Genomic DNA, 25804 nt, shown 5'->3' on the forward strand with positions numbered 1-25804 from the left:
AAAATCGTATTTAATGTTAAAATCAAAAAACAACTAGTTTTTAAAGCCAACAGACAGTTTGTCTAGTGAATTACATAAAGTGTAAATGAGCAAAAATATTAATGTAATTTATTTAAAGCAAACAAATTAAAATAAACAGCAAATTTAAGCAACAGTTGATAATATTTGCTCTTTTTTTAATAAACATAAAATAAAGTTTGAAACAGTTGCCGGCGGCGGAAAAACAATATTTTCAACGTTCGCTACGGAGCTGTCATCGTTGACAATGATGCGACAACGGCTGTTAACGTTTCTATTTGTATTTATTATAATTGTTAATTGCTTCAGTGCTGTCAAGTGTAATAAATATGAAAATGAATTCTATTCCTCTGTAGCAGGTTTAGAAAGTTTACTCAAGACTGAACAAATACTGGTGGCAGATCTAAAGGATTATATCGCAACAGCCAAACAACACATTGCCCTATTGGAAAAGTAAGTGAAACAAAAGATGAAAAACATAGAGACTTTTAAACAAATTGTTTATTCAGTTGGAATAAATCCGCTTGATTTTAAATAAAAATCTAAAAGCGAAATTTTATTATCTAAAAGGAAAACCTAATGTTTAAATATAGCTACAGCATTAATTACTCTAATAAATAAATCATGAACACAAAAAAAAGCTGTCATAAAAAATAAAACAAGTATGAGAAAATAAAGTTTAGTCAATAAACAAAGAATCGATAAAATTCAAACAGGTTAAATTAATTCAAATAATTAAGTGATGCCATAAAATCAATACAGGCTGATCGTGAACGCAATTAAGGGGAAATGATTTTTTATATAAAATTTAAAATTTTATTTTAATATTTTATAGCAAATATTAGGCAAATAATATCCAGATGATCATTTACAATATTCTAGTCTACAATTTAATCTGTAGTCTAATCTAAATTAGAATAGCCTAGTCTACTCTAGAGTCTAGTCTATAGTCTAGTCTATAGTCTACTCTATAGTCTACTCTATAGTCTAGTCTATAGTCTTGTCTATAGTCTAGTTTATAGTCTAGTCTATAGTCTAGTCTATAGTCTAGTCTATAGTCTAGTCTATAGTTTAGTCTATAGTTTAGTCTATAGTCTTGGTATAGTCTAGTCTATAGTTTAATCTATAGTCTAGTCTATAGTCTAGTCTATAGTCTAGTCTATAGTCTAGTCTATAGTCTAGTCTATAGTCTAGTCTATAGTCTAGTCTATAGTCTAGTCTATAGTCTAGTCTATAGTCTAGTCTATAGTCTAGTCTATAGTCTAGTCTATAGTCTAGTCTATAGTCTAGTCTATAGTCTAGTCTATAGTCTAGTCTATAGTCTAGACTATAGTCTAGTCTATAGTCTAGACTATGGTCTAGTCTATAATCTAGTCCATTGACTCGTCTGTAGTGTAGTCTATAGTCTAGTGTATAGTATAGTCTAAAGTCTAGTCTATAGTCTAGTATATAGTCTAGTCTATAATCTAGTCCATAGTCTAGTCTATAGTCTAGTCTATAGTCTAGTCAATAGTGTAGTCTATAGTCTAGTCTATAGTCTAGTTTATAGTCTGGTCTATAGTCTGCCTAGTCTACAGTCTAGTCTATTATCCAGTCATAGTCTGGTGTAAAGTATAGTCTGTGGTATAGTCTATTATATAGTCTATACTATAGTTTCATATAGTGTCTAGGCAAAAGACTAGACAATAGTATAGTCTACAGTCTGTCTTAACAAAGAAACATCCATACATCGTATGTCGATAATTTTGGGCTAATCTGCTTTACATGTAAACTTTTTGAAAATAATATATGTATGTAGATCTTATTTAAAGATAACACCATGAAGTATATACTCTAGTCCAAGTCCAAGTAATTGTATGTACATATATTAACAGATTATTTGATATGGGGATGGGTAATACCCGACGGGAATAATATATGTTGAGATTATGTCTTTCTTTTATCTTATTCTTAAAAACCTTTTAGATGAAATGGCACGAGTTTGCTATTGTTTAGCAGTCTGTCACTTAAACCAGCGGTAGTTCAAATTTTATGTTCCCATAAATGTTTAAAGCGGATTCTCATGACATAAATTATCGTTTTAAGTGACAAATACATGATATTTGTTAAACAAACAAAATATTAAATTTCTTAAAAAAAAAACAAATGCATAAATATCGCGAAATTGAAGCTATAGAAAACTAGTAAAACCAGCAATTATTTTTTTTACTTTACCGGCAACTGAGTACTACTGATTGAGTTAATTAATTTAATAGCAATATTTTTAAAACTAAAGAGGTTTTTATATATCAATAAAAATATAGCCGATATAAAAAATAATATTAACTGTTTGCCCAAGCAAATGTCAAATAAACAAACAATGGTGTGAACAAATATAGCAGTTTATCAAACAATACGTCAATGCGTTAACAGTTTTTTTTTTGTGAAAGTCTCTTTTGTATCGTAATTAATTAATATGCAAACAAAATTTAAATATATCTACTAAAGCTAATGGATTTCTAAACAATACAGAAACTGTTCTCATGCATTAATTTTATTTATTTATATTTCCTTAAAGTGTCAAATTTATGTGCTTTTTTTCTACTTTTTTTTCATCTCATTTTGCTTTGGTAAGCTGTTTTTACCAAATATGTTACGTGAAATTTTGCTAAATGTCTGTAGAAACATAAATATGTATATAAATCGGGTTTTAAGAGATTGAGAACATTTTATTTTATGCATATTTAACTTAAATTAAATTTAAATGTTGCTTATCTATATCTACTTCTCTACGGAAGGTTTCTATTCGAAAATGATATAGAGTTTTAGACAGTTTCCGACAAACTTTTATTTAATGATCATTTATACACTTTAACCAGTTAAACATGTTAAGAATTTAAGATGAAAATCTAATTAGTAAGTTTTAAGCATAAATGTCAGTAAATATTGCAAAATTTTGGTATAATTTAGAAAGCTTATTTCATAATGAAATGAACTAGTTTTGTCGCAAAAGATTGCCTAACGAATAGATAAGGAAATATGTATTTGTTAGTTGTGACTGACAGTAAGATCACCCTTCTTGTTCAATTATTGACATTTAGTAGAGCTATTTATACACATTTTCTATATATGAACTATTTGAAATGGTTCATATCCAATGATTAACCCAACCCAAGTGTCCTAGTTTGAAGTCAACCTAGCATCTATATAATGATCCTAGGTCAAATTCACTGCTTTTTTTGGAATGCTATTGACAATCATGTTCAGAAAAAGAGTCTCGAATACGATAAGGACTGCAAAAGTTTTGAGAGTGAGGTGTAAGAGGAGACTATATTTCTACTCCTCTGCTATTCACTTATAAGCACTGAGAACATCGAACATTATTTTGGAATCTTAAGAACAGACCAAATCGTTTCGGCAGGTTTAACACTATCAGGCAGACTCACGTTGTCCTCTCAAAATGGACCTAAGTTTAAATGATATCTTAGAATAAGTCATTATTAGGAGTCTATCCAATTACATTGCATAACAATTTGAAATTTTGTTACTTCTGTAACAAACTTTACAGAATCTGAAAGAGATTTTAGGTTCTATAACTAAGTGATCGTAACTAAATAAATCATATTACTCTGCAATTCACAATTCTTTTTTGTTACAAGCATCAGCATGAACTCATAATACCATATTAACTATGATAGTATAGGGTAAATAAGTATTTTTTACTATTTTTGTGTCCTTGAATAATCGATTAGAAACTGATTTTGGAAATAAATGGCAAATATAGTCCTTGATTCTTTCTCTATAGTTTTATTAGCAATATTTATTTTTAGCCATAAACACGTTTTTAATAAAACTAAATTTCTATATTTTTTGGAGTTTTGAGAAACTTGGATTTTTATAAAATAAAACAAGTAAGATGGGCGAGACCGATCATATAATACCCTACACCTGTAAAATGTGTTTAGTTTCGATAATAAAACATTTAAGTTGAATTGTACTTTGCCTCAGATATACGTACTTAAGCTATTTATTGTTGAATACAATTGTTTGTCAAATTTTAAAGGGAGCTTTTTATAGGGGCTAGGGTGCAATGAGGCCCTATATTTAAAAATTTCATCAGGGTCATCAAGGCCAGTATAGAACTTGGTTTTGCAGCTATTTGTCGAGATACGAGTATATTAAACATAATTATGAACTTTAAATCCCTATTCGACGGGTTCAGTTGTATGGGGGTTAGGTGAAATAATGGGCCCATGTTAATCGTCCATTATTCGTCTCCGGTACCAAATTTCATTGAATTATCTTTAAAATAGCGACCTTTAGTTTGATTACAAGATTTACAAGCCCTATGAGGGGCTTCAGTTGTATGGGGGCTAAATGAAATAATGGATCGATCTTAACTATTTGAAATAGGCTTCGTCACTGGGACAATAGAAGAACATGTGACAAATTTCATAATCTTCAAAATTTCGACCTGTAGTTTGACTACAAGGTTTACATGGACGGATGGACGAACATAGCTAAATCGACTCAGAAATTATTCTAAGCCGATTGGTATACTTAAGTTTGGGTATAGGACCAATACTATTGTGAGTTACAAACATCAGCACAAATCCAATACACCTTCCCCACTAAAGTGGTGTAGGGTATAAAAGGCATTTTCAGAAGAAGGCTAAGATTAAACAGATTAGAAAAAAAGTATTTCTCTATTGAGCCTGTTATGCGCTTCTATCCTTGTTAGTTAATATCTACAAAAAAATCTTTCGCAAAGATATTTAGCAACTGTATACAAAGTCCAATTCAATGATTGCATTTTCAATTACAATAACATTTTAAGTATTTATATTTAAAGCATTACCTATTACAATCAATTTTAATTGTAATTGAATCAAATTGCAAATTAATTGAAGTTATACAAATTACAATTTTTTGTAATTGAAGTTTTTTTGCTTATTATAATTACATGTAATTATAATTAATTATACCTTGATTACAAGAAATTTTTATTTGGTTATTGCCCAATTACTCATTACAAGTAATTGTAATTAATTATGTAATGAATTACTTTCTGTAATCACTACCTCATATGCCTGCCTATGAGTGCTGTCTTAAATCGTATATATAAATGTTTCGATTTCGTTAACATCTAGCAATGTTCTTTACTGCCTCCCATCGGGACATGTTACCTAGAAGATCTTTCCTCATCTTACCCTATAGCAATTAGAGGAAAATGAGGTACTACCACTACCTTTAGTCTACCACTCTAGTCCTTGACCATACGTTGAAATTATTTGATCTGTTGTCGAACCGTAGAATCATATAATCTGCTACCATTGGCTCACGTATCCCCCGGGCAGTATTTCGAACTTTATCTTGTCACGGTTATAGAATAGTCAATTCGTAGTTGTCTTTGTCTTCGCATATTGATTACATCACTAGATGATGTTGCCGAATCAATAGAACCATCTGCAATGGCTATAAAATAATTATATTGCATTTTGGAAGCTACGCAACCAGGGCAGATTTGCTTAGTCAAATACTACCTTAAAAGAATGTCAGTGAGCCACCACTATTATTTTACTTAGTATAACCTAATTTTAAATGAATGAACATTAATACGGAACTTATTTTTTTTATTTTATTTTACAGAGAAATATTTAAAATAGAAATTGAACATGAACTGGCTGCAGCCGATACAGACAATTATCTCACCAATCCAGTAAATGCATACAAATTAATTAATCGTCTATTTAATGGATGGAATAAATATGAAGATCAAATTACCGAAACCCATAGCAGTAAGTGTAATTAAGAACATTTATTTATCAATACATAATGTAGATATTTTTTTGCACATATGAGCGATTATCAAATTTGTTTAATTCCTTTGAAATTAAACTAAATTGTTAATAACTTTGGTAGAAGTAAAATGTCACACAGGATTATATACACAAGACTTCCATCCTAAAAATTGCAAAATTGTAAAACTCTAAACGTAATCGGTTTTGAAAGTTTACAAAATTCAAAAAAAAACCTGTATCACTAACTAGTTTATTTCACTTTCTTTTTATTTTTTGGTCCACAGCTTTAAACTTTTGGACACTATTCGTTAAAGCGCTAACTAAAGACACTTAGGAGATAAATTCTTTACAAGCTCATCCGTGTGATATCACTTTACGTATTACAACGTGGATGTTGAATTTCGTCACCAGGTTTTTTCCAATTTTTAATTTTTTACAGTATTTTTGACCGGGCGCTAATGCCCCCTAAACATGAACGTAAATTTTTTTAAATGTTAGTTTTTAGCGCGGCACATTCGCTCTAATATATGAAATAATTTGAATTATTGCGTAAATTGAGTGTTTTTGCAAAAATGTTATGAACTTTTTAATAATTTTGCAAAATTTAATTTTTTTCTGCTATACTATGTCTGTTTATATTAACACAAAATATTTTGAATGTGCCATCAAAAAAAATTTTTCGATTTTTTTAACTCTAATATTAAAAAAATTTGATAATTGCTCATATACATATAAAGTAATTTAAGAACTGTATTTTAGTAAAGTGTTGAAGTCTAAATGGAATCTAACAATGAATTATTTTTTGTCAAATATCATGTCAATGAACTGACGCTACAAATGCTCATTCAAGTACTTAGTTCATAGTTGTATTGTGAGTGACCCAACTTTACATACATATGTAGATAAAATGAATGTTTATATCTTCCACACACACCGTTAAGCCATCTATAAAGTCCAACAAACAGACATTCAAACGCACGTTTAATTTATATATATACAGATATAGATCAAGATATACTGTTACTAGATGGCCGGAAGGTCCATAAAATTTTTCTAACAAAGTAATATAATATTCTAATAAAAATCTATTTTTAGTTTTTTTGCAACAAATACAGCAACGAAGAAGTTCCCTAGACTATCCGTCTGAAGATGATTTCGAAGAATCTGCTTTGGCTTTGGTAAGACTACAAAAGACATATAATTTGGAAGTGGGTCAGGTAGCATCTGGAGTATTAAATGGTATAAAATATGGGTAAGTAATGAATCACTTTCTAGAAAAGCATTGTTTAGCTATGTATTTAATTTTCAGCTCCGATATGACTTGGTCCGATTGCCTAATGTTAGGCGAACAACTTATCAAATCAAAGGCCTACAATCTAACTAGACCCTGGATGCAGGAATCAATTAAACGTTTAAATTTTGATTCGTTTAATAATAATAAAATTTCTTTGGAATTTATGGAAATGTTGGCGGAAAATTTACTTAAGACGGGTGATATGAATTCAGCTTTAAAGGTGGTGCAAATTATATTGAATGAAGATCCGTTGCGTAGAGGTATTGTGGCGAAAATGTTTGAAAATACCCAGACATTACCAGAGACAGGTGACATTGAGGCAGAATATCATGTAAGCAATTATCAATTTTGTAATTCTTTTATGATTTTGTAATTTATTTGTAAATGGATAGTTTTCAAAAAATTCTCTAACTTCTAGGCCTCCCAGGAATTCAAAACCTATGAAAAAGTATGCCGTGAAGAAATACAACAATCCCCAGCAGAAAAGCGTAATCTTCGCTGTCGTTATCATAGTGGAAATTGTGCATTTTGCCTATTGGCCCCCATTAAAGTGGAAGAATTAAATTTGGACCCCTTAGTCATGGTATTCCATGATATGATAACCGATAAAAAAATCGAAACAATTAAAGATTTAGCAATGCCAAATATGAAACGTTCCACCGTACGTGCCGGTGAAGATGCGTCATCTAAAAAACGTAATTATCGCATTTCGAAAAATGCCTGGCTGCCGTATAACAATCATCCTTACATGGAACAAATGTTACGTGATATACATGATGTAACCAATTTAGACATGACATACAGTGAGGAATTACAAGTGGCTAATTATGGTTTGGGTGGTCACTATGAACCACATTTTGATTTCTTTATGGTGAGTTGTAAAGAAGATACGATGATGTAGTGAAAAAAATAAAAACCATTTAATGGTCTTAATATGACATGCAACCTCAACGTATACATATGTACATTGTACATACTTATAATAACAAAGAATAATAATGTAATGTATATTTTTTCTGTCTGTTTGCAATTTGTTTGATTCAGGATAATATACCAGAGGACCAAGGCAATCGTATATCAACTTCAATTTTCTATGTAAGTATACAAGGATACACTCACTTACACTCTGAACACATTCTTATTGTATACTTATATGTAGTAGGTGTGTATAAATGTGCATACATACATACATGCTAATATCGTCAAAACATACAACATTGTGCGGTAAGTACTGCACGCAAAATCCAATTCTTCTACTTTTTTCCACAAGATTGATGTGAAACTTTATGCAAAAATTGACAAAATAACCATGTCAGTCTATTGTGTTTACGACTACTTTAACTGTTCCACAACCATCTACACAATTTATAGGCCAAACATTATGGAAATGGAAATGTGAATTTTCAAATACACAGTGGGCATAATAAAGTGATATTTCTCTAAATTTAGAATTGAATTACATTTTATCCTAGAAATCTCCTAGAAAATTCTAAAAGTTTCCTATTTATATGAATTGTTGTGTTTTATTCATAAAGGAAGTACCCCGCATTCTAATTCTAATTACACTTTATTACTCCTGTATCTACATAGATGTCAAAATTTTTCAAACAAAATTTTAGGATTCTAACTGTAATAGTTTCCTAGGTACACTAATTTTTGCATTTAATTCATACGGCATAAATCAAAATTATTTTTATAAAATTTGAGGTTCATAGCTCCTAAAGGTCCTAATATATAAAAGTTGTTGTCTTTAAATAATATGGGAGGTGCAATGCCTCCTATTGTTAGTACGGCCATTATTTTACAAATTGTTCATATGGATTTTAATATTGCAAAATTTGAGAGTTCTAGCTCAGATGGTTTTCCAGAAAAAGGATTTTTTATTTAATTCATGTGCTTTGTATTTATAACCCGGCTCTTTTAGGTAGGTAGATAGATAGATAGATAGATAGATAGATAGATAGATAGATAGATAGATAGATAGATAGATAGATAGATAGATAGATAGATAGATAGATAGATAGATAGATAGATAGATAGATAGATAGATAGATAGATAGATAGATAGATAGATAGATAGATAGATAGATAGATAGATAGATAGATAGATAGATAGATAGATAGATAGATAGATAGATAGATAGATAGATAGATAGATAGATAGATAGATAGATAAAATGTACTCATACATGTGTCACTGTCCTTCTAGAATTTAAAAATATTATTGAAAATAATATACAAAATTCAAACCAACGAATTTAAAGAAAAGCAAGATGTTTTGAAAGAATAACGTATAGTATGGCCTTTTTTGTAGAAACGTTTAGGAAATGCGTCAAAAGAACTTCATGTTTTAAGAAAAAGGTCTAGCGAAGGAAAATGGTGAAGTCCTCTTGGACAAGTCTAAGTTTAAAGACCATGAGGGCGAAGGAAAACTTTCTGACCACTTTATGCGATTGAGCTGATGTTAGTAACTCCCTATAGTAGGTATCCACCTTAAAATATACCAATCGACTCTAATTAACCTTAAGCTAGAATGACATAGCTATGTGTGTTAATGTAAAGTTTGTGTACCACTTAAAGCTGACAACTTTCAAGCAAATTTGATGTAATTTGGCATATATGTACTTTTCTCTTCACCCCAGATTGAAGCCTATTCCATGAGGAACCTATATGTATAATTCTAAGTTTAATTTCAATTGCGACGGGCAAACATGATTAAATCGTTTTAGAATCTAATAAGATTCTTCGGCATCTGAAATAATATAAACATGTCGAATGAAAAAATTATGCAATCGAAAAACATATATTTTAAAAGTTAGGTCACTGAAACTTAGTTCAATCAAATATACATAAATATACCACCTTAATATTAAATACACACATTCACGAACATTCTTCTATGCAAATATGTACTTTGTGTTGGTTTCATATTGTTTTCATAAATCATTTTCTCAATTTTTCCATTTAACCCTGAACAATTTCAACTACTTACACCTCATTCTCCTTCTGTTTATTTAGTTATCAGATGTGGAACAAGGTGGCGCAACGGCATTTCCATTTTTGAAAATTGCTGTTAAACCTGCCAAAGGCAATGTTTTATTTTGGTATAATTTGCATCGTTCGTTAGATGGTGATTATCGTACGAAACATGCTGGTTGTCCGGTCTTAAAAGGATCCAAATGGAGTAAGTTTTCTTTATTGTTTTAAATTGACTTCTTTATATTGCATAATAAAATATTTAATCCTTAAGGCATTATTATAATTTTATACGTTACTCATTTGTTTTCTTTTGCATTTTCCTCCCCCACATTATAGTTGCCAATGTTTGGACACATGAACGCAGACAAGAACTGATTAGACCATGTGGCTTGGTTAGAGATCATGAAAGTTCTATACAATATGCAACTGTTAAATAGAATGCAGAACGTCAAATCATTGTGTGATATACTATTCGTAATAACTAACTAACGTATACAATATAACAAAATATTCTTGTACATATTTAAGTAAAGTAAATTTAAAGAGGAGGTTAAATGATAAGTTGTTAAAATATTACAAATCTAATAAGAAACTTTATTATTTTTAAAAAAACATTCCAAATCGTGCTTTTAAATTTGTTTAAGTGTTTTTAGCTAGTCACTCCACTGACTTATCAATTAACCCTCCCACGCTGTATGCCTTGCCTTATAGTAAACTATAATGTATTATTATTAAGTGTTTTCTATATTTTTTAACAAAAAGTAAAAGAGTTAAACTTTTTAGACAATAAAATCCTTTAAATTATTTATATAATATTGTGTCTTCTTTAATATAGTTATAAATTAGTTCATTAATCACTTATTTATACACTAACTGCCAAAATGAAATCATGGTATTAAATCTTGAGTTTTTTATTTACTTAATATAATGGCACGAATAGATTTAAAGTAAGTGTCTCCAAGTGTAAAGAAAATTTTTACTATATTTGAAGTTACAGTGGGTCTTTATATAAAAAACACTAAATAATTAAATTACATATTTTCTAAAAAAAACTTTATATGCCATTGCATTTGACAGTAGACCAGACTAAAGACTACAAGTAGACCAAACTGTACCCCAGACTATGCTAGACTAAAGACTACACAATAGACTAGACAACAGACTAGACTATAGACTAGACTAGACTATAGACTAGACTATAGACTAGACTATAGACTAGACTATAGCCTAGACTATAGACTAGACTATAGACTAGACTATAGACTAGAATAAAACGAGAAAATCCAATCGTTTTTTAACAAATTTTACAAAGTCATACGATTTTCAATTTTCCTTCCATATTTTCAGTAAGTTTTATTATATTATGTATTTGAAAATTTTGACATGACGTTTTACAAATTACAACTCAATTGTTTAGAATAATTTTTAAGAAAAAACGAAGAAAGTTTTTTAAATTTCATTAATCATTGACTTTGGAACGAATTTACAATAAAAAGATGTTCAATAAATTTGACATTTACGAAAACACAATTTCATAAATTTTATACTTAATTTTTTTACAAAAAAACGCTTTTTAGGTTGGCAACATCAACACAATTACAACTGAAGTTTGTTGTTATTCATAACAGCAAAAAAAAGTTGAGTGGTTTTAAAGTTAAGTTGTTGCAATTTCAAATTAACTGAGTTTAGTTGTTAACCATAATAGTGGCAATAATCTAAAAGCCTTGACGAATTAGCGAATTTTGTATAAAGGAATTCAAATGTTGAAAAACAAATTCTAAAATAGGAAATCATCAAAAAAAATGTTAGTTAATAAATAGAATCATTTTGTTTCTGTTTTTATTTGAAACTTGTTTCTATTTTGATGTTTTACTTTGTTTGAATAAAAATAAAACAAAATATTCCAATCGTTTTGAATTTTTCAACAAATTTTAAAAAGGTATACGGTTTCCAATTTTCCATCCATATTTTCGGTAAGTTTTATTCAGAGACGATAAATTAAGAACGAAAAACAAAAAAAATACGTTTCTTTCTAAAAAATAACAAGTAAGAGTGCTATATTCGGCTATGCCGAATCTTATATACCCTTCACCATAGTGTATTTTAAACATAATTGATCTTACAGTCTAGTTAATAAAAACATTAAAAAATTTGAGTCGATTTAACCTAGACACTTATATGCGCTTTGCACTAGCAATATGTTGTTGTTCTTTACAGTATACAAGCAAGAGTAAAACAACAACACTTTCGTATTTATTGCTGGTAAACATTGACGGGACGTAGATTTTGTTTTTGTTTATCGTAAAAAAAATTTTTTTAAAAAGCACTTGGAAAAAATTTGTGTTAGTGTAAAATTTCAAACTTACATTATTCGCATAAAAATTATTGTACAATAACTCACAATCTTCTCTTATATAATTGATAACGTTTTAAATACTTGTTTCTATTCATTAAAAAATATATTTGCAAAACAAAAGGGAAAATTATTTTATTTTAACAAAAAAATGCCAATCATGTTTTTTGCCGTGTATGTATGTGAAATGTTTTTTTCTTTTTCCTTGTATGAATGTGTTGGTTTTTGCAACAAAAAATCTTAAATAAAAATACGTTTTTCTCTAAATGTATTAGTATTTACTCTTCCGTAAGAAACTTTTGGGCACTCCTGGACTAGACTATAGACTAGACTAGAGTAGACTATAGACTAGACTATAGGCTAGACTATATACTAGACTATAGACTACACTATGTCCTAGACTATAGACTCGACTATAGACTAGACTATAGACTAGACTATAGACTAGACTATAGACTAGACTGTAGACTAGACTATAGACTAGACTATAGACTAGACTGTAGACTAGACTATAGACTAGACTATAGACTAGACTGTAGACTAGACTATAGACTAGACTATAGACAAGACTATAGACTAGACTACAGACTAGACTATAGACTAAACTATAGACTAGACTATAGATTAGACTATACTATAGACTAGACTATAGTCTAGACTATACTATATAGACTAGAATATAGACTAGACTATAGACTAGACTACAGACTAGACTATAGACTAGAATATAGACTAGACTATAGACTAGACTATAGGCCAGATTATAGACTAGACTATATACTAGCCTATAGACTAGACTTTAGACTAGTCTATAGACTAGATAAAAGATAGATTATAGACTAGGCTATATACTATAAAGTAGACTATAGACTAGACTATAGACTAGACCATAGACTAGACTATAGACTAGACTAAATACTATACTATGGACTAGACTAAAAACTAGACTATTGACTAGTCTATAAACTAAACTATAGAAGGGTTCACAAAATCCACGTATATTCGAAAATTTTCATATATAAATGACTATTTAGCATCTTCAAAAACATCTTTGTGTATACTTTTAAACTTTAAATTTTAAACAGACCATAAACGACTTTTGTAATACTAAAACTTCTTTCAATCTCAATTTTAATATTTATAAACATATATGGCAAACCCTATACTCATTAGCAGATTTTTGTTACTTTAATCGAGTAATCAACACTAAATACAAAAATAATTAATACAAATACATCTAAGAGCTGGGAAAAAATTGATTTGATGTATAGCATCTGGCTATCAAGTAGATCATTTGATTCTTATATTTCATTTGACAAAGAACTTGATATTTTTTAATTTTTAAATTAGTCAATTAATCTTTATTTAGTTAAAATTTTATATTTATTGTATGACACATTATTCAATTGTTAATTATAAATCAAACCAGTTGTTGTTGCATCGCTTATTATTTAGCAAAAATTGAATAGAAAAAAGTGTCAATTGTTTAAATAAAAATTATACATATTAGTTATAGACATGATTAAAGATTAAAAAACATCAAACGCCAATAAATAAAATACCATCAAAAACAAAAGGTTTTGAAAAAAAACAAAATAATGAAAATTTGTGGTCATCAAAATATCATAAAATCAAATAGCAAAACACGTAACGCATTAAGCATCATTAATTTTGAAAATTGTAGCCAAAGTGACTTGTACTTCTCTTTCAAAAAAAAAAAAAAATATATGTATATATTTTTTTCTAAAGACGCTGTCTGCAGTTGATTGTTGTATAATTTAACAGTTGTAGAAATAAAAAAAGACTTAAATACATTACGTAAATATTCACAATTACATTTGACTGTAATTCAATTTAGTTGTAAAGTTTTACTTTTAAGATTTTATATTATGACAGATGAGCTTTATTGATCTTGTCTTAAATAAACGTTTGGCAAGTTCTTAACAAATTTACATTAGGGTAATAACCAGCATTATGCCCTAATACTATATGGTAGGCTGTACTGTTTTATTAAGGAAAACATTTTACGCGGTCTATTTTGTTGCAAAAAAATTGTTCAAAATCACAACTTTATGTGTATAAGTGTAATCCAATTTAAAATTTTTTAAACTGTTATAAATGTAATCCCCCTAATGTACACATATGCTTTTTTATTTACTTTGTTGTTATTGTTTAATAAAATTTAAATTTTATGTTTTATATAAAATTGTTTGCACTTGACAACATAAAGTATATATGTAGGTATGAATGAATAAATTGCATGATTAAGAATCTGGAATTAGGTTTAGGCATTAAAATAATATGAATTTTAATTTAGCAGTAAATGCTTCTAAATTACATTGTTTTGTTTGAAGAACAATATGGGATTAAAAATTAAACAAATGAAATATAAAACAAGAAATATTTCTATTAAATAAGCCAAAAGATTAAAAGAAAAACACAATTATGTCGTCATAACTACATAAATTTAAAAGAATTTGTGGGCATCGATTAATAATTGAATCTGCACCTCAAATAAAACTAGCTTAATAGATCCTCACCAGCCTCAGTCGCTTACAATATATCCAAAGAAACCTTTATATACTTCTTAAAAGATGATGTATCTATCTATGTATCTTTGGACTTTGGCTATCTATCTATCTATCTATCTATCTATCTATCTATCTATCTATCTATCTATCTATCTATCTATCTATATATCTCTATATATCTCTATATATCTATCTATCTATCTATCTATCTATCTATCTATCTATCTATCTATCTATCTATCTATCTATATATCTATCTATATATCTATCTATCTATCTATCTATCTATCTATCTATCTATCTATCTATCTATCTATCTATCTATCTATCTATCTATCTATCTATCTATCTATCTATCTATCTATCTATCTATCTATCTTTCTATCTATCTATCTATCTATCTATCTATCTATCTATCTATCTATCTATCTATCTATCTATCTATCTATCTATCTATCTATCTATCTATCTTTCTATCTATCTATCTATCTATCTATCTATCTATCTATCTATCTATTTATCTATCTATCTATCTATCTATCTATCTATCTATCTATCTATCTATCTATCTATCTATCTATCTATCTATCTATTTTTTGTTTTTGATACGCTGTAGGTGTGGAATTTTCATAAATGTTTCAAACCGTGTTAAAAAAGACATGCACGATTCGCGTATGCGCCTACGTAATAAACCACACCCCCATACTTCGGACCCTTGTCCTCGTGGAACTGCCATTCGTTATTACTTCGCGGGGGTCTCAGCCTCAAGCTTCTTTCTTTGTATTACATGCTATAGGACAGTTTTAGAACAATCTTCTTTCCGCTTTGCAGCTGCGTTCGGCTAACAATAGCGATTGGCTCACAGCGTCTATAAATCTTTTCACTGCCTCCCAGTTGCTCTCCGATCGGAGCATAATTCCAACTACATTTTCTGTTCACAGGTTTTCGCCAACATATATCTCTAGGCGAAATCTATATAAGTAGCTCCTATAGCCGCCATGGCCTGACATTGATTTTGGGGATTAATTTATATATCCATCTTCCATTTTGTGCGATGTCCCACCTTTGTTGCCAGGTTTGTATAGATTTAGCCTTTTCAGTTCTTCTCACAGTTTTTCTGTCTAGCCTCGGGCTATTACTTAGAGCATAGTATGTGACCGTAATCTCATTTGCTGTTATATCTAGTGATATAATATCAGCTATAACGCCAGCAGCTTAAAGGGCCTGAAAGTACCTCAACAGTAATCTTCGTACCATGTATAAACCCTGATTAAAACTACATCTACAACTTCGTGCAACCCTAATACACTTTTATATGGTGTACAATTTACAATTGAAACAAAAACAAGTTAAAAAAAATATTTAACTACAAAATCAAAAAGTATTTTTTTGCGTACTTGTAGCGTAACGAATAAACAGCGGGAAGACTCCAAAATGCATATATGTGTGTCAGTATGTATATGTGACGTTCCAGGTTCGCTCATGTGTGGGTTTACGGTTTAAAACTTATACACTAACAAATTGTATGTTGCTTTGTTTTGTGGTATTATACAAAAATATTAAATAATAAAGTTTATTTCTTTAAGCCGGTATACTGGTACAAATAGGAAGAAGAAGAAGAGGAAAATAATTGCAAACAAAAAAAACAACAATTCATTTCAAGAAGAAACTTAGTTTACATAGACACTTAGCAACGATAAGACGTTTCAGCCGAAAGAAGGCAAAGCGCGATTCTATTTTTTTCCAAAAGGATATGTTAAGTAATTTATTTATAACTGCAATTTTTTGCACGTACACCCTACTGTTGGGCAATAAAGCGTGCTGGGCGTTAACGGTAGAAAATGATTATTTTTCCTCGGTGGCGGGTTTGGAAAATTTATTTAAAACCGAAGTGCAACTGCTAGCGGAAATGCAAAATTACATTTATAATTTGCAACAACATATTGATGTGTTGCAAAGGTAAAAGCAATTAATTGTGGCTAAAAACAATAAAATTACAAAATAATATATACAATTTACAAATTAATTGATTTCCCCCCCAAAAATTTAGTTAATTAATTTCTGCAGACATTTACATTACAAGCTTACGGAAATTCGCATATTTATATGAACATTATACGTACAGATGTAACCTGTGTGTGGGTGTGTGTGTGTCATTTGTGTAGGCAATATGAAAATTGTATTTGTTTATAGGCAAAGTGTATGTGTGTTGGTTTGTTTGTGAGTTTCTTAATTTGTAGACATTTCAATCATTCAAGTGTGTTTAACAAGATTACACAGGCCGACAAAGTTTTATAAGTCATTTAAAAGCTTATTCTGTTAGCTTTTTAATATCTTGTTCTTCCAGATGTCTGAGATCAGATTCGTATATAGTGACCCAAACTTTTATAGAAGTATAACTTTTTTCAAATTTTGTTGGCCTGTGTTATTGAAGTTTTCAACAGAGACAAATATTTTTGTATGAATAATTTGTTTATCTATGGGTGCAATTATTGCCTACATGTATTCTGAAATTCTCTTAAATTTCAAATTGCAACACTAAAACAAATTAGCACCTATTCAAATGAATAGAATTTCTAAGAATCTAAATGAAAATAAAATTGTTTAAATTTATATTTATAACTTGTTGTTGTTAAAGTTTGTTTAAAAATAAAGATTAAATTACATTTGCTCTTAATTAAAAATAAACAAATTTAAATTCCTTTTTAAAAAAAAAATTCCCAATTAAAACTTGTTATATTGTTTTAACTAAGTACTTGTTTTGTTCGTAATAGCTAATATACAGGAATTATTAAAAATTAATAAAACAACAATAATTTAAAGAGCATATTGTTTATTTTTTATTATTCCTGATTTAAATTTAATTACGCTGCATTATATTTAACGGTCTAAATTGCAAGTCTAATAAAAATGCTTAATCATGAAACTCATCTAACGGTTTATAAAATAATTTGTGTGAAATTATTAATGGTCTAGACTATAAATAATAAAAAGATACACTTAAAGAAATTGTTGATAAAATTATAAAGCATTCAATAATTTTGCAAATAAAAATGTAAATTTAACAAAATTTTTTTGTGTAAAAATGATTTTTACGAGAAATTTTTGGGACATTTTTATTATGATTGATTTGTATAAAGAAGAAACATGTAGGAGTTCTATATTCGAATGTGCCGAATTTTTCATACCCTTCACAATGATGTGTTAAAAACAGTTACAACGAATTTTATTACAAAATATTATAAACAAAAGTTGTAAAATGAAAAAGTACCAGAAAGTCCCCATTTATAGATTTGGGTGCATAAAACTAAAAAGTATCAGTTATAGAAAAAAGTATCAAACACTATTTCCTATAGATTTGCATTAACTATGGGCTCTTTATGATTACATTTATCTTTCTTGCTTTAATATTATAAAAAAAATTAAAAATTTAAGAAAAAAAGTACTAAAAATGCCCCTAGGGGTTCTTGCTTAATCCGACCTCTACATACTTAATTACATATTTCTAAGATCAATATTATAGTAAATTCAAAAAGTACTTTTTGATAAAGAAAAAAGTACTCCTTTTATAAGTTTTCACTTAATCTGTGCTCTACAGTCTTAACTTCATGTTTCTAGGTTCAATAATTTAGAAAGTAAAAAAAAGGACCTTTTCAAAAACAAAAAAAGTACGAAAACAATTATAAATGTATAGTCGGGCATAGCCGACCTAAGATGCACTACACCAGTCATTATGTTAAAAATGGGGATTATTTAAAAAAATATATATAGCATTTGATTTGTTTATTTTATTTTATTATTTTTATTTTATTATTTATTCCGGAATATATTTAAATTTTTTGAATTTAAAAGTGTTATTAGTGTTTGCTAGTGAATTTTGACCTTCAAGTCATTATACCCTACATCACTTTAGTAGGGAGTTTATATTGGGTTTGTGCTGATGTTTGTAACATACCAAAATATTCCTCCTATACCCACTTTAAAGCATACCAATCGGCTTAGAATCGTTTTCTGAGTCGATTCCGTCCATCCGTCTGGCTAAAGATACAATTCGAAGAAAGAAAAAGTACTAAAAATGTCCTTTTATGGGTTCTCGCTTAATATTGGTAGATGTTTTCCCGTGGCCCACAGAATAATTGACTCAAGCCATATTTTTTTACGACATACGATTTGATGGTGGGTATATACGATTTGACATTGCCGAAAATTACGCTATTTCTTGTATGTATTCTACAGATTTTCATTTACTTACGACTCTGAATATTTTCTTTTATGTTTATAGATTCAATTTTATAAGATATTTAAAAATTCATTTTTGTAGGGTATCACAAAGTTCTTTTTTAATAGGCTCTCATTGACAATGTGCTCTACACACAACATAACTTTATGTTATGTTCTTGCTCTGATTTGTATTTATAAACAAACAAGTACTGATGAATTTCATCTCCAACGTAATTGTTAAAAATTTGGGTCTCGAAGACCCAAAAACAAAAAAAACTGAATCGACTCCGCTATCTATAGGGTCGAGAAATTATTATATTATACATTCAATAACTTACAAACTTATACTTTCATCCAAGTTGATCAGTTTAACGTTAACCGGATGCTTCGCGACTGCATCAATCGGAAACATATTGCATATTGTTGTACACCTCAGATTTGGATTTTGTTTGCCTAGACTAATGGGAGTATGTTTATCCTAACGCTAAAGCTAACAATGAAGGCAATGTTGTAACATTCTAGGGGCAAGGACTCAAGTTACTTATTACAAGGACAGAGCAAGTCCAATTTTACTACGGACTATGGTTCCAACTTATGCGCCGATGGACATTGATATACACACAAAGTGTTTGTGTGTGTGTTAATAATACCGGATATAATATCTTAAAAAAAACATTACGTTTATGATCTTTTAAGGTTTTTAATTTGAAAAAGTGTTAAAAAATTTTTTTGTTATTATCAAAATTAAAACAAAAACAAGTAAGAAGTTATAGTCGGGCGAGGCCGACCATATAGTACCATACACCTGTATACGAATAAAATGTGATTTAGTTTTCATAAAGCATTTAAGTTGAATTGTACCTTGCCTCAGATTTACTAAAGCCATTTACTGTTTAATAAAACTGTGGATATTTAAGTAAAATTTTGATGGGAGCTTTTTAGAGGGGCTATGGTCAAATGAGGTCCTATTATTATAAAGTTTATCAGGGTTATTAAGACTAGTACAGAACTTGGTTTTGCAGCTTTTTTCGAGATACGAGTATATTAAACATAATTCTGAACTTAAAAGCCCAATTTGGCAGGTTCAGTTCTATGGGGCCCAGGTGAAATAATGGACCGATGTTAACTATTTTCAATAGGCTTCGTCTACGGTATAATCATGTGCCAAATTTCATTGAATTATCTCCAAAATTGCGACCTGGAGTTTGATTACAATGCATACAAGCCCTTTTTGGGGGTACAGTTGTATGGGGGCTAGGTGAAATAATGGACTGATCTTAGCCATTTTCATTTTCATGATCTTCTATTGTCCCTGGGACAATAGAAGATCATGTACCAAATTTCATTCAATTATCTTCAAAATTGCGACCTGGAGTTTGATTGCAAGGTTTACATGGACGGACGGACAGATGGACGTACATAGCTAAATCGACTCAGAAAATTATTCTAAGCCGATTGGTAATAATATTGTGCGTGATATTATTGTGCGTTACAAACATCAGCACAAACCCAATATAGCCTCCCCACTAAAGTGGTGTAGGGTATAAAAATGAACAGAACGATTAAATCTAAATTTGCTAAAACTTAACATTTATTAGATATCATTTTGTCGTAAATGAAACCAGTAATTTAAAAGTAGTTAAATAAACAAATTAAAACTGTATCATAAATAAAATTAAAAAAACAAACAAAAATGTTAAGATGAAAGTTTTATTACTTTTATTAAATATATTTTGTACATATTGGATCGTATTTCATTGCTCTGATATTTAGCGCTAGTAGTTAGACTAGTTTCCAGGGGAAACACAAGTTTTGTTGGGTTGTTTATTGAGAACTTTGAATATTTCATTCAAATGGCAGTGTTTAACTGTATTTAGTGGAAATTTACGGTTCGTTTAGAATTTTTTCATATCAAGACAATATCCGATATATCCAAACTGCCTTTAACTTATTTTCTTTTTTCATTAATTTTTTATTATTATCGGTTAGTAAAGTTAACTGAAAATGTCTAATGTGAGAAAAGGTCTTCCTGCTGAATCGAATAACATCATATTTAAAAACAAATACACACACTCTATACGAAAATTTATTATATATTTATTTACTTTATAATTTAGTTACAGTTTAAAGTGTCCAAATGTTCTTTATAAAACTTTATATAACAATTTCCATGTTTTGCACTTCCTTTTGTATTCAGTGAAATAAATTTCATACATCAAGAACATGATGATGCTTCAAAAGATCTAGAGGGTTATCTTAACAATCCCATTAATGCGTATCGTTTGATAAAACGTCTCTATACCGATTGGCCAACATTTGAGGAGACTGTTACGGTTGATGCCACACGTACGAGTAAGTTAATAAAACTTTACTAGTTTTTGGCAAAGACTTAAGTAACCAAAAAATATTTTTGCTTTACTTCCACTTAGATTATTTGGAGAATATGGAAGAATTAAAACAAAATCTTAGTTTTCCCACACAAAATGATATGGTCGGTTCAACATTGGCCTTGGTGCGTTTACAGGAAACATATCAATTAGATGTCTCACAAGTGGCTAGTGGTATATTAAATGGTGTAAAATATGGGTGTGTATGTTGAAGATGTTTGTTTGTTTGCTTGTTTGTTTGATGTTGATTTATTAATGTTAATCTGTTAATTGTGTGTATAATAATTTAACAAGAAACACAAAAACTACAATGTAAACTATTTTAGTTCGTCTATGTCATGGCAAGATTGCTATTTAGTTGGTGAATATTTGTATGCCATGCAAGATTATAATCATACAATACCTTGGCTAAAACAGTCTACCAAAATGTTGATGTCTGGTGATTTTAATGATGCCGAATTGACTTTGGAGTTTATAGAAACAATTGCCGAATATCATAAGACAATAGGTAAGTACATACTTACTTAGTTTAGATCATTATAAACATTGACAGTGTCATGTATGCTTATATAAAACAAGTAAGAATTATAGTTGGCCGACCATATAATACCCTACACCTGTTACAAAAACAAATGTGATTTAGTTTGTAAAGCATTTAAGTTGAATTTTACCTTGCCTCAGATATACTTAAGCCATTTATTGTTGAGAAAAATTGTAGACATTTAAATCAAATTTGAAGGGGGCTTTTTATTTAGACTAGGGTCTTATGAGGCCCTATACTTAAAAAGTTCTTGAGGTTCATCAAGTCTAGTATGGAACACGGGTTTGCAGCTTTTTGTCGAGATACGAGTATGTTAAACATAATTATGAACTTGGCGGGTTCAGTTGTATGGGAGCAAAGCAAAATAATGGACCGATTTTAAACATTTTCAATAGGCTTTGTCTACGGTACCATAGACCGATCTTAAGTATTTTCAATATGCATCATTAAATTAACCTCAAAGTTGCGACTTGAAGTTCTATTACAATGTTTACTTGGACGGACGGTCAGACATAGTTAAATCGACTCAGAAAACGATTCTGAGCCGATTGGTATATTTTAAGAAAAAAAAGTGATGTAGGGTATAATAATGTAAGGCATATTTCATATTGCATTTGTTGTAGTTATAAACCAAAATCTCAAATCGTAAGATCCGGTTTTATAGGGACTTTCAAGCATTTTCCATAAGCTTTGTCAGAAAGTGAATCTTAGTCAAGCGAAGTACTTTAAGGAGAGCGTAGTCCAATATTGTTATATACTACAAACTTAAGTACAAACTCATACCCTTCGCAATGTGGTATCGTACTATTCCCGATCATATGATACCCTACACCAATTATGATGATTTATTCCTTAATTTACTTAAATTTGCGAAAATTATGGATGTATTAACGAAATTACTGGAATCGTTTGTAACCTAAGGTCTAATATGAACCTTTCTTTCATTACGATACCAATGGTTATAATTCCAATAATAGACGTTGAAGTCATTTTAGAAAAGTGGTAGCTGTATGAGGGGTTCTTGTAGCTCAAATCGGACGGTCCGTTTGTATGGGGGCTAAGTAAACTAATCGACCGATTTATATTTTCAATTGGTTCCATTCTCGAGCCGTTCGAAAATCTCGATTGTTCCAAATTATGCCAGACATCCGTCACACGGACAGACAGATAAGCGACTATAACTCAATCGGTATATATACCGATCGGTATAGTTTGAACAACCAATATTTTTATAACCACCATCATCACCATCATTTTGTCCTTGCGTTTGCAACACAACGAAATATTCATCATAGACCCACAAAAGTATATATATTCTGATTCCTTACTAAATTCTAAGACGATATATCAATGTCTGTCCGTTTGTCTGTCTGTCGGTTGAAAGCACGATAGAGTTCGAACAGAAAAAGCTAGTGTTGAAATTTTCCACAAATATTTAAAGGTAAGGGTAATATAGGTCTTAAAAATGAGAGTATAGCAAAGAAATTTAATTTTAAACAAATTATCTTAAATGTATTTCAACCATTTAAAGTTGATTTCTTTTAGGTGACTTCCAATCAGCTTTAGAGCTTATGGACTATATACTCAGTCAAGATGAAACACGGCAAAGTGCTAGAGAAACTAAAATATATTTGGAAAATGTAATAAATGAGGGTAAACAAGAAGGTTTAATGTATCAAAATTCCAAACAACAAAACCATTACCATGTAAGATTACTCCAAAAAAAAAATCAAATAAATCCAACAGATTACAATTTCCCTTTTCTCTCAATAGAATACCAATGAATATAAACTTTATGAAAAAGTCTGTCGTGGGGAATTTGAATTGGTCTCGCAACAACAACAAAGTCATCTATATTGCAGACTTCATACAAATAATCATCCTTATCGTTTGCTGCAACCCTATAAACTAGAAGAATTATCATTAGATCCTTATATAGTTTTCATTTACGATGTCATAAGTGATCATCAAATAGAGGTGATAAAAGAAATGGCTCAACCTCATATGGAAAGATCTACAGTGTTTTCAAAAGATGGCAGTCACTCGGAAGTTACTTATTATCGTACCAGTAAAACGGCCTGGTTTAAATATAATAATCATCAATATACCACACAATGGTTACAGCATGTTAATCATTTGACGGGCCTGAATACTGACAATGCGGAAGATTTACAAATAGCAAATTATGGTTTGGGCGGTCATTATGAGCCACATTTTGATTTCTTTACGGTAATATAACAAAAAAATATATATATTCAAAAAACTTAACACTTATTATTTGTTATTGCAGGAAGATTATACTGGAAGCGATTTAGAGAGCAATCGTATATCAACAGTCATCTTCTATGTAAGTTTAACTAAAGTTTAACTGAATTCTGAAATTTATTTTAAATCCATTTCAGCTAACCGATGTAGAAGAAGGCGGTGGTACTGCCTTTCCCTTTTTGAATATTTTAGTGAAACCACGCAAAGGTGCCATGTTATTTTGGTATAATTTACATGCCTCTGGTGATGGTGACTATCGCACTAAACATGCTGCCTGTCCAGTGTTAAAGGGTTCCAAATGGAGTAAGTTTAATATTGTTCTTTTGGTTGAAAAATGTTAATGGAAAATTGTTTATTTACAGTTGCTAATGTTTGGTTAAGAGAACTGGATCAGTTTAATCGTAGACCCTGTGATCTAACAACAAACCATGAAGTATCTTTAATGTATAAAGATTATGATTAATGAAGACTATAGTCTATAAACTAATATATCTATAGATAGTATTAAAATAAAATTTATTACAGTTTTGAGAACTCAAAAATCTGGAAAGCACAATTAATTTGGATAATTAAGTATAATAAATATGAATTAACCTTTTTTGAACATATCATTTAAAAAAGTAAATCCTCAGTTTAAACAGTTCGGCAATGTCGAATCTTATATACCCACCATCAAACTGTGTGTCATAGTAGTATGGAAAGTATAGTAAATTATGGATCGATCCTTATAAAATTTGTTAGAGCGGTTTTGACTCGAAAGAAACTTAATTGTGCAAATTTCATCGCTTGACTCGTAATTTTTTTGAGGGGACCTTATATGAAGGATACGGACCGATTCTCATAAAATAGGCTAGAGAGAATATTGCCCTTTTTCGATAACAAACAAACCTTACTTATAGGAAGACAGGCGGACGGACAGACAGGCCTAAATCCTCTTAGAGTTTAAAAAGGACCCAGTATGAGTTTAAACATACAAAATGTGTTGTTCAATAATACGAATTTTTCGGTACTGCGAAAGGGCCTGACACTATATAATTCGTACTAGTGGACGTCTACTGTATTCGGGAACTGTTTTCAATGGGCGTTCTCCGAAAAGGCGTCTGCGATATAAAAATATTTTAAAATTATGTTGAAGTATTAGATCCAGCCTGTAGTTGTAAACAATCTCAGTATATCATTAAGCTTAGATCCAGGTATCTCACTAAATTTAAATATAATGATGGAAAACCATATGAGAAGAAGGAAACCCGTTTCTTTTTTCCTTTTCCCTGTCTTTGCAACTGCTCCGATATTGCCCATTTTCGATAACAAACCTTACTTATAGGAAGACATGCGGGCGGACAAGCTAAATCGTCTTAGAATTTAATAAGGAACCAGAATATATACACTTTGGTGGGTTTACGACCGATATGTGTTAAAAAACTAAAATTTTTGG

General features: G+C 29.8%; 1 protein-coding gene across 1 annotated transcript; it reads left to right on the forward strand.

Annotated features, from left to right (window-relative positions):
* Window positions 1-24973, forward strand: LOC111675542. The gene is made up of 17 exons (XM_046950576.1): window positions 1-471; window positions 5647-5795; window positions 6894-7050; window positions 7108-7423; window positions 7511-7963; window positions 8137-8187; window positions 10111-10276; window positions 10408-10506; window positions 16587-16914; window positions 21374-21528; window positions 21606-21762; window positions 21890-22071; window positions 23650-23810; window positions 23878-24333; window positions 24395-24451; window positions 24507-24672; window positions 24732-24973. Exons 1-17 carry the CDS (start codon window positions 266-268, stop codon window positions 24830-24832), a joined length of 3360 nt encoding a protein of 1119 aa, XP_046806532.1. The 5' UTR covers window positions 1-265; the 3' UTR covers window positions 24833-24973.
* The last annotated feature ends 831 nt before the right edge of the window (window positions 24974-25804 follow it).

The sequence above is a fragment of the Lucilia cuprina genome, chromosome 4 (assembly GCF_022045245.1).
Source record: "Lucilia cuprina isolate Lc7/37 chromosome 4, ASM2204524v1, whole genome shotgun sequence".
Taxonomy (NCBI): domain Eukaryota; kingdom Metazoa; phylum Arthropoda; class Insecta; order Diptera; family Calliphoridae; genus Lucilia; species Lucilia cuprina.

Bases quoted from the DNA above. Each gene is read 5' to 3' on its own strand.
- LOC111675542 (XM_046950576.1), top strand. From the start codon at position 266: ATGATGCGACAACGGCTGTTAACGTTTCTATTTGTATTTATTATAATT. The intron at 472-5,646 runs GTAAGTGAAACA...TTTATTTTACAG, and splicing joins CACATTGCCCTATTGGAAAA to AGAAATATTTAAAATAGAAA. The intron at 21,763-21,889 runs GTGTGTATGTTG...AAACTATTTTAG, and splicing joins TTAAATGGTGTAAAATATGG to TTCGTCTATGTCATGGCAAG.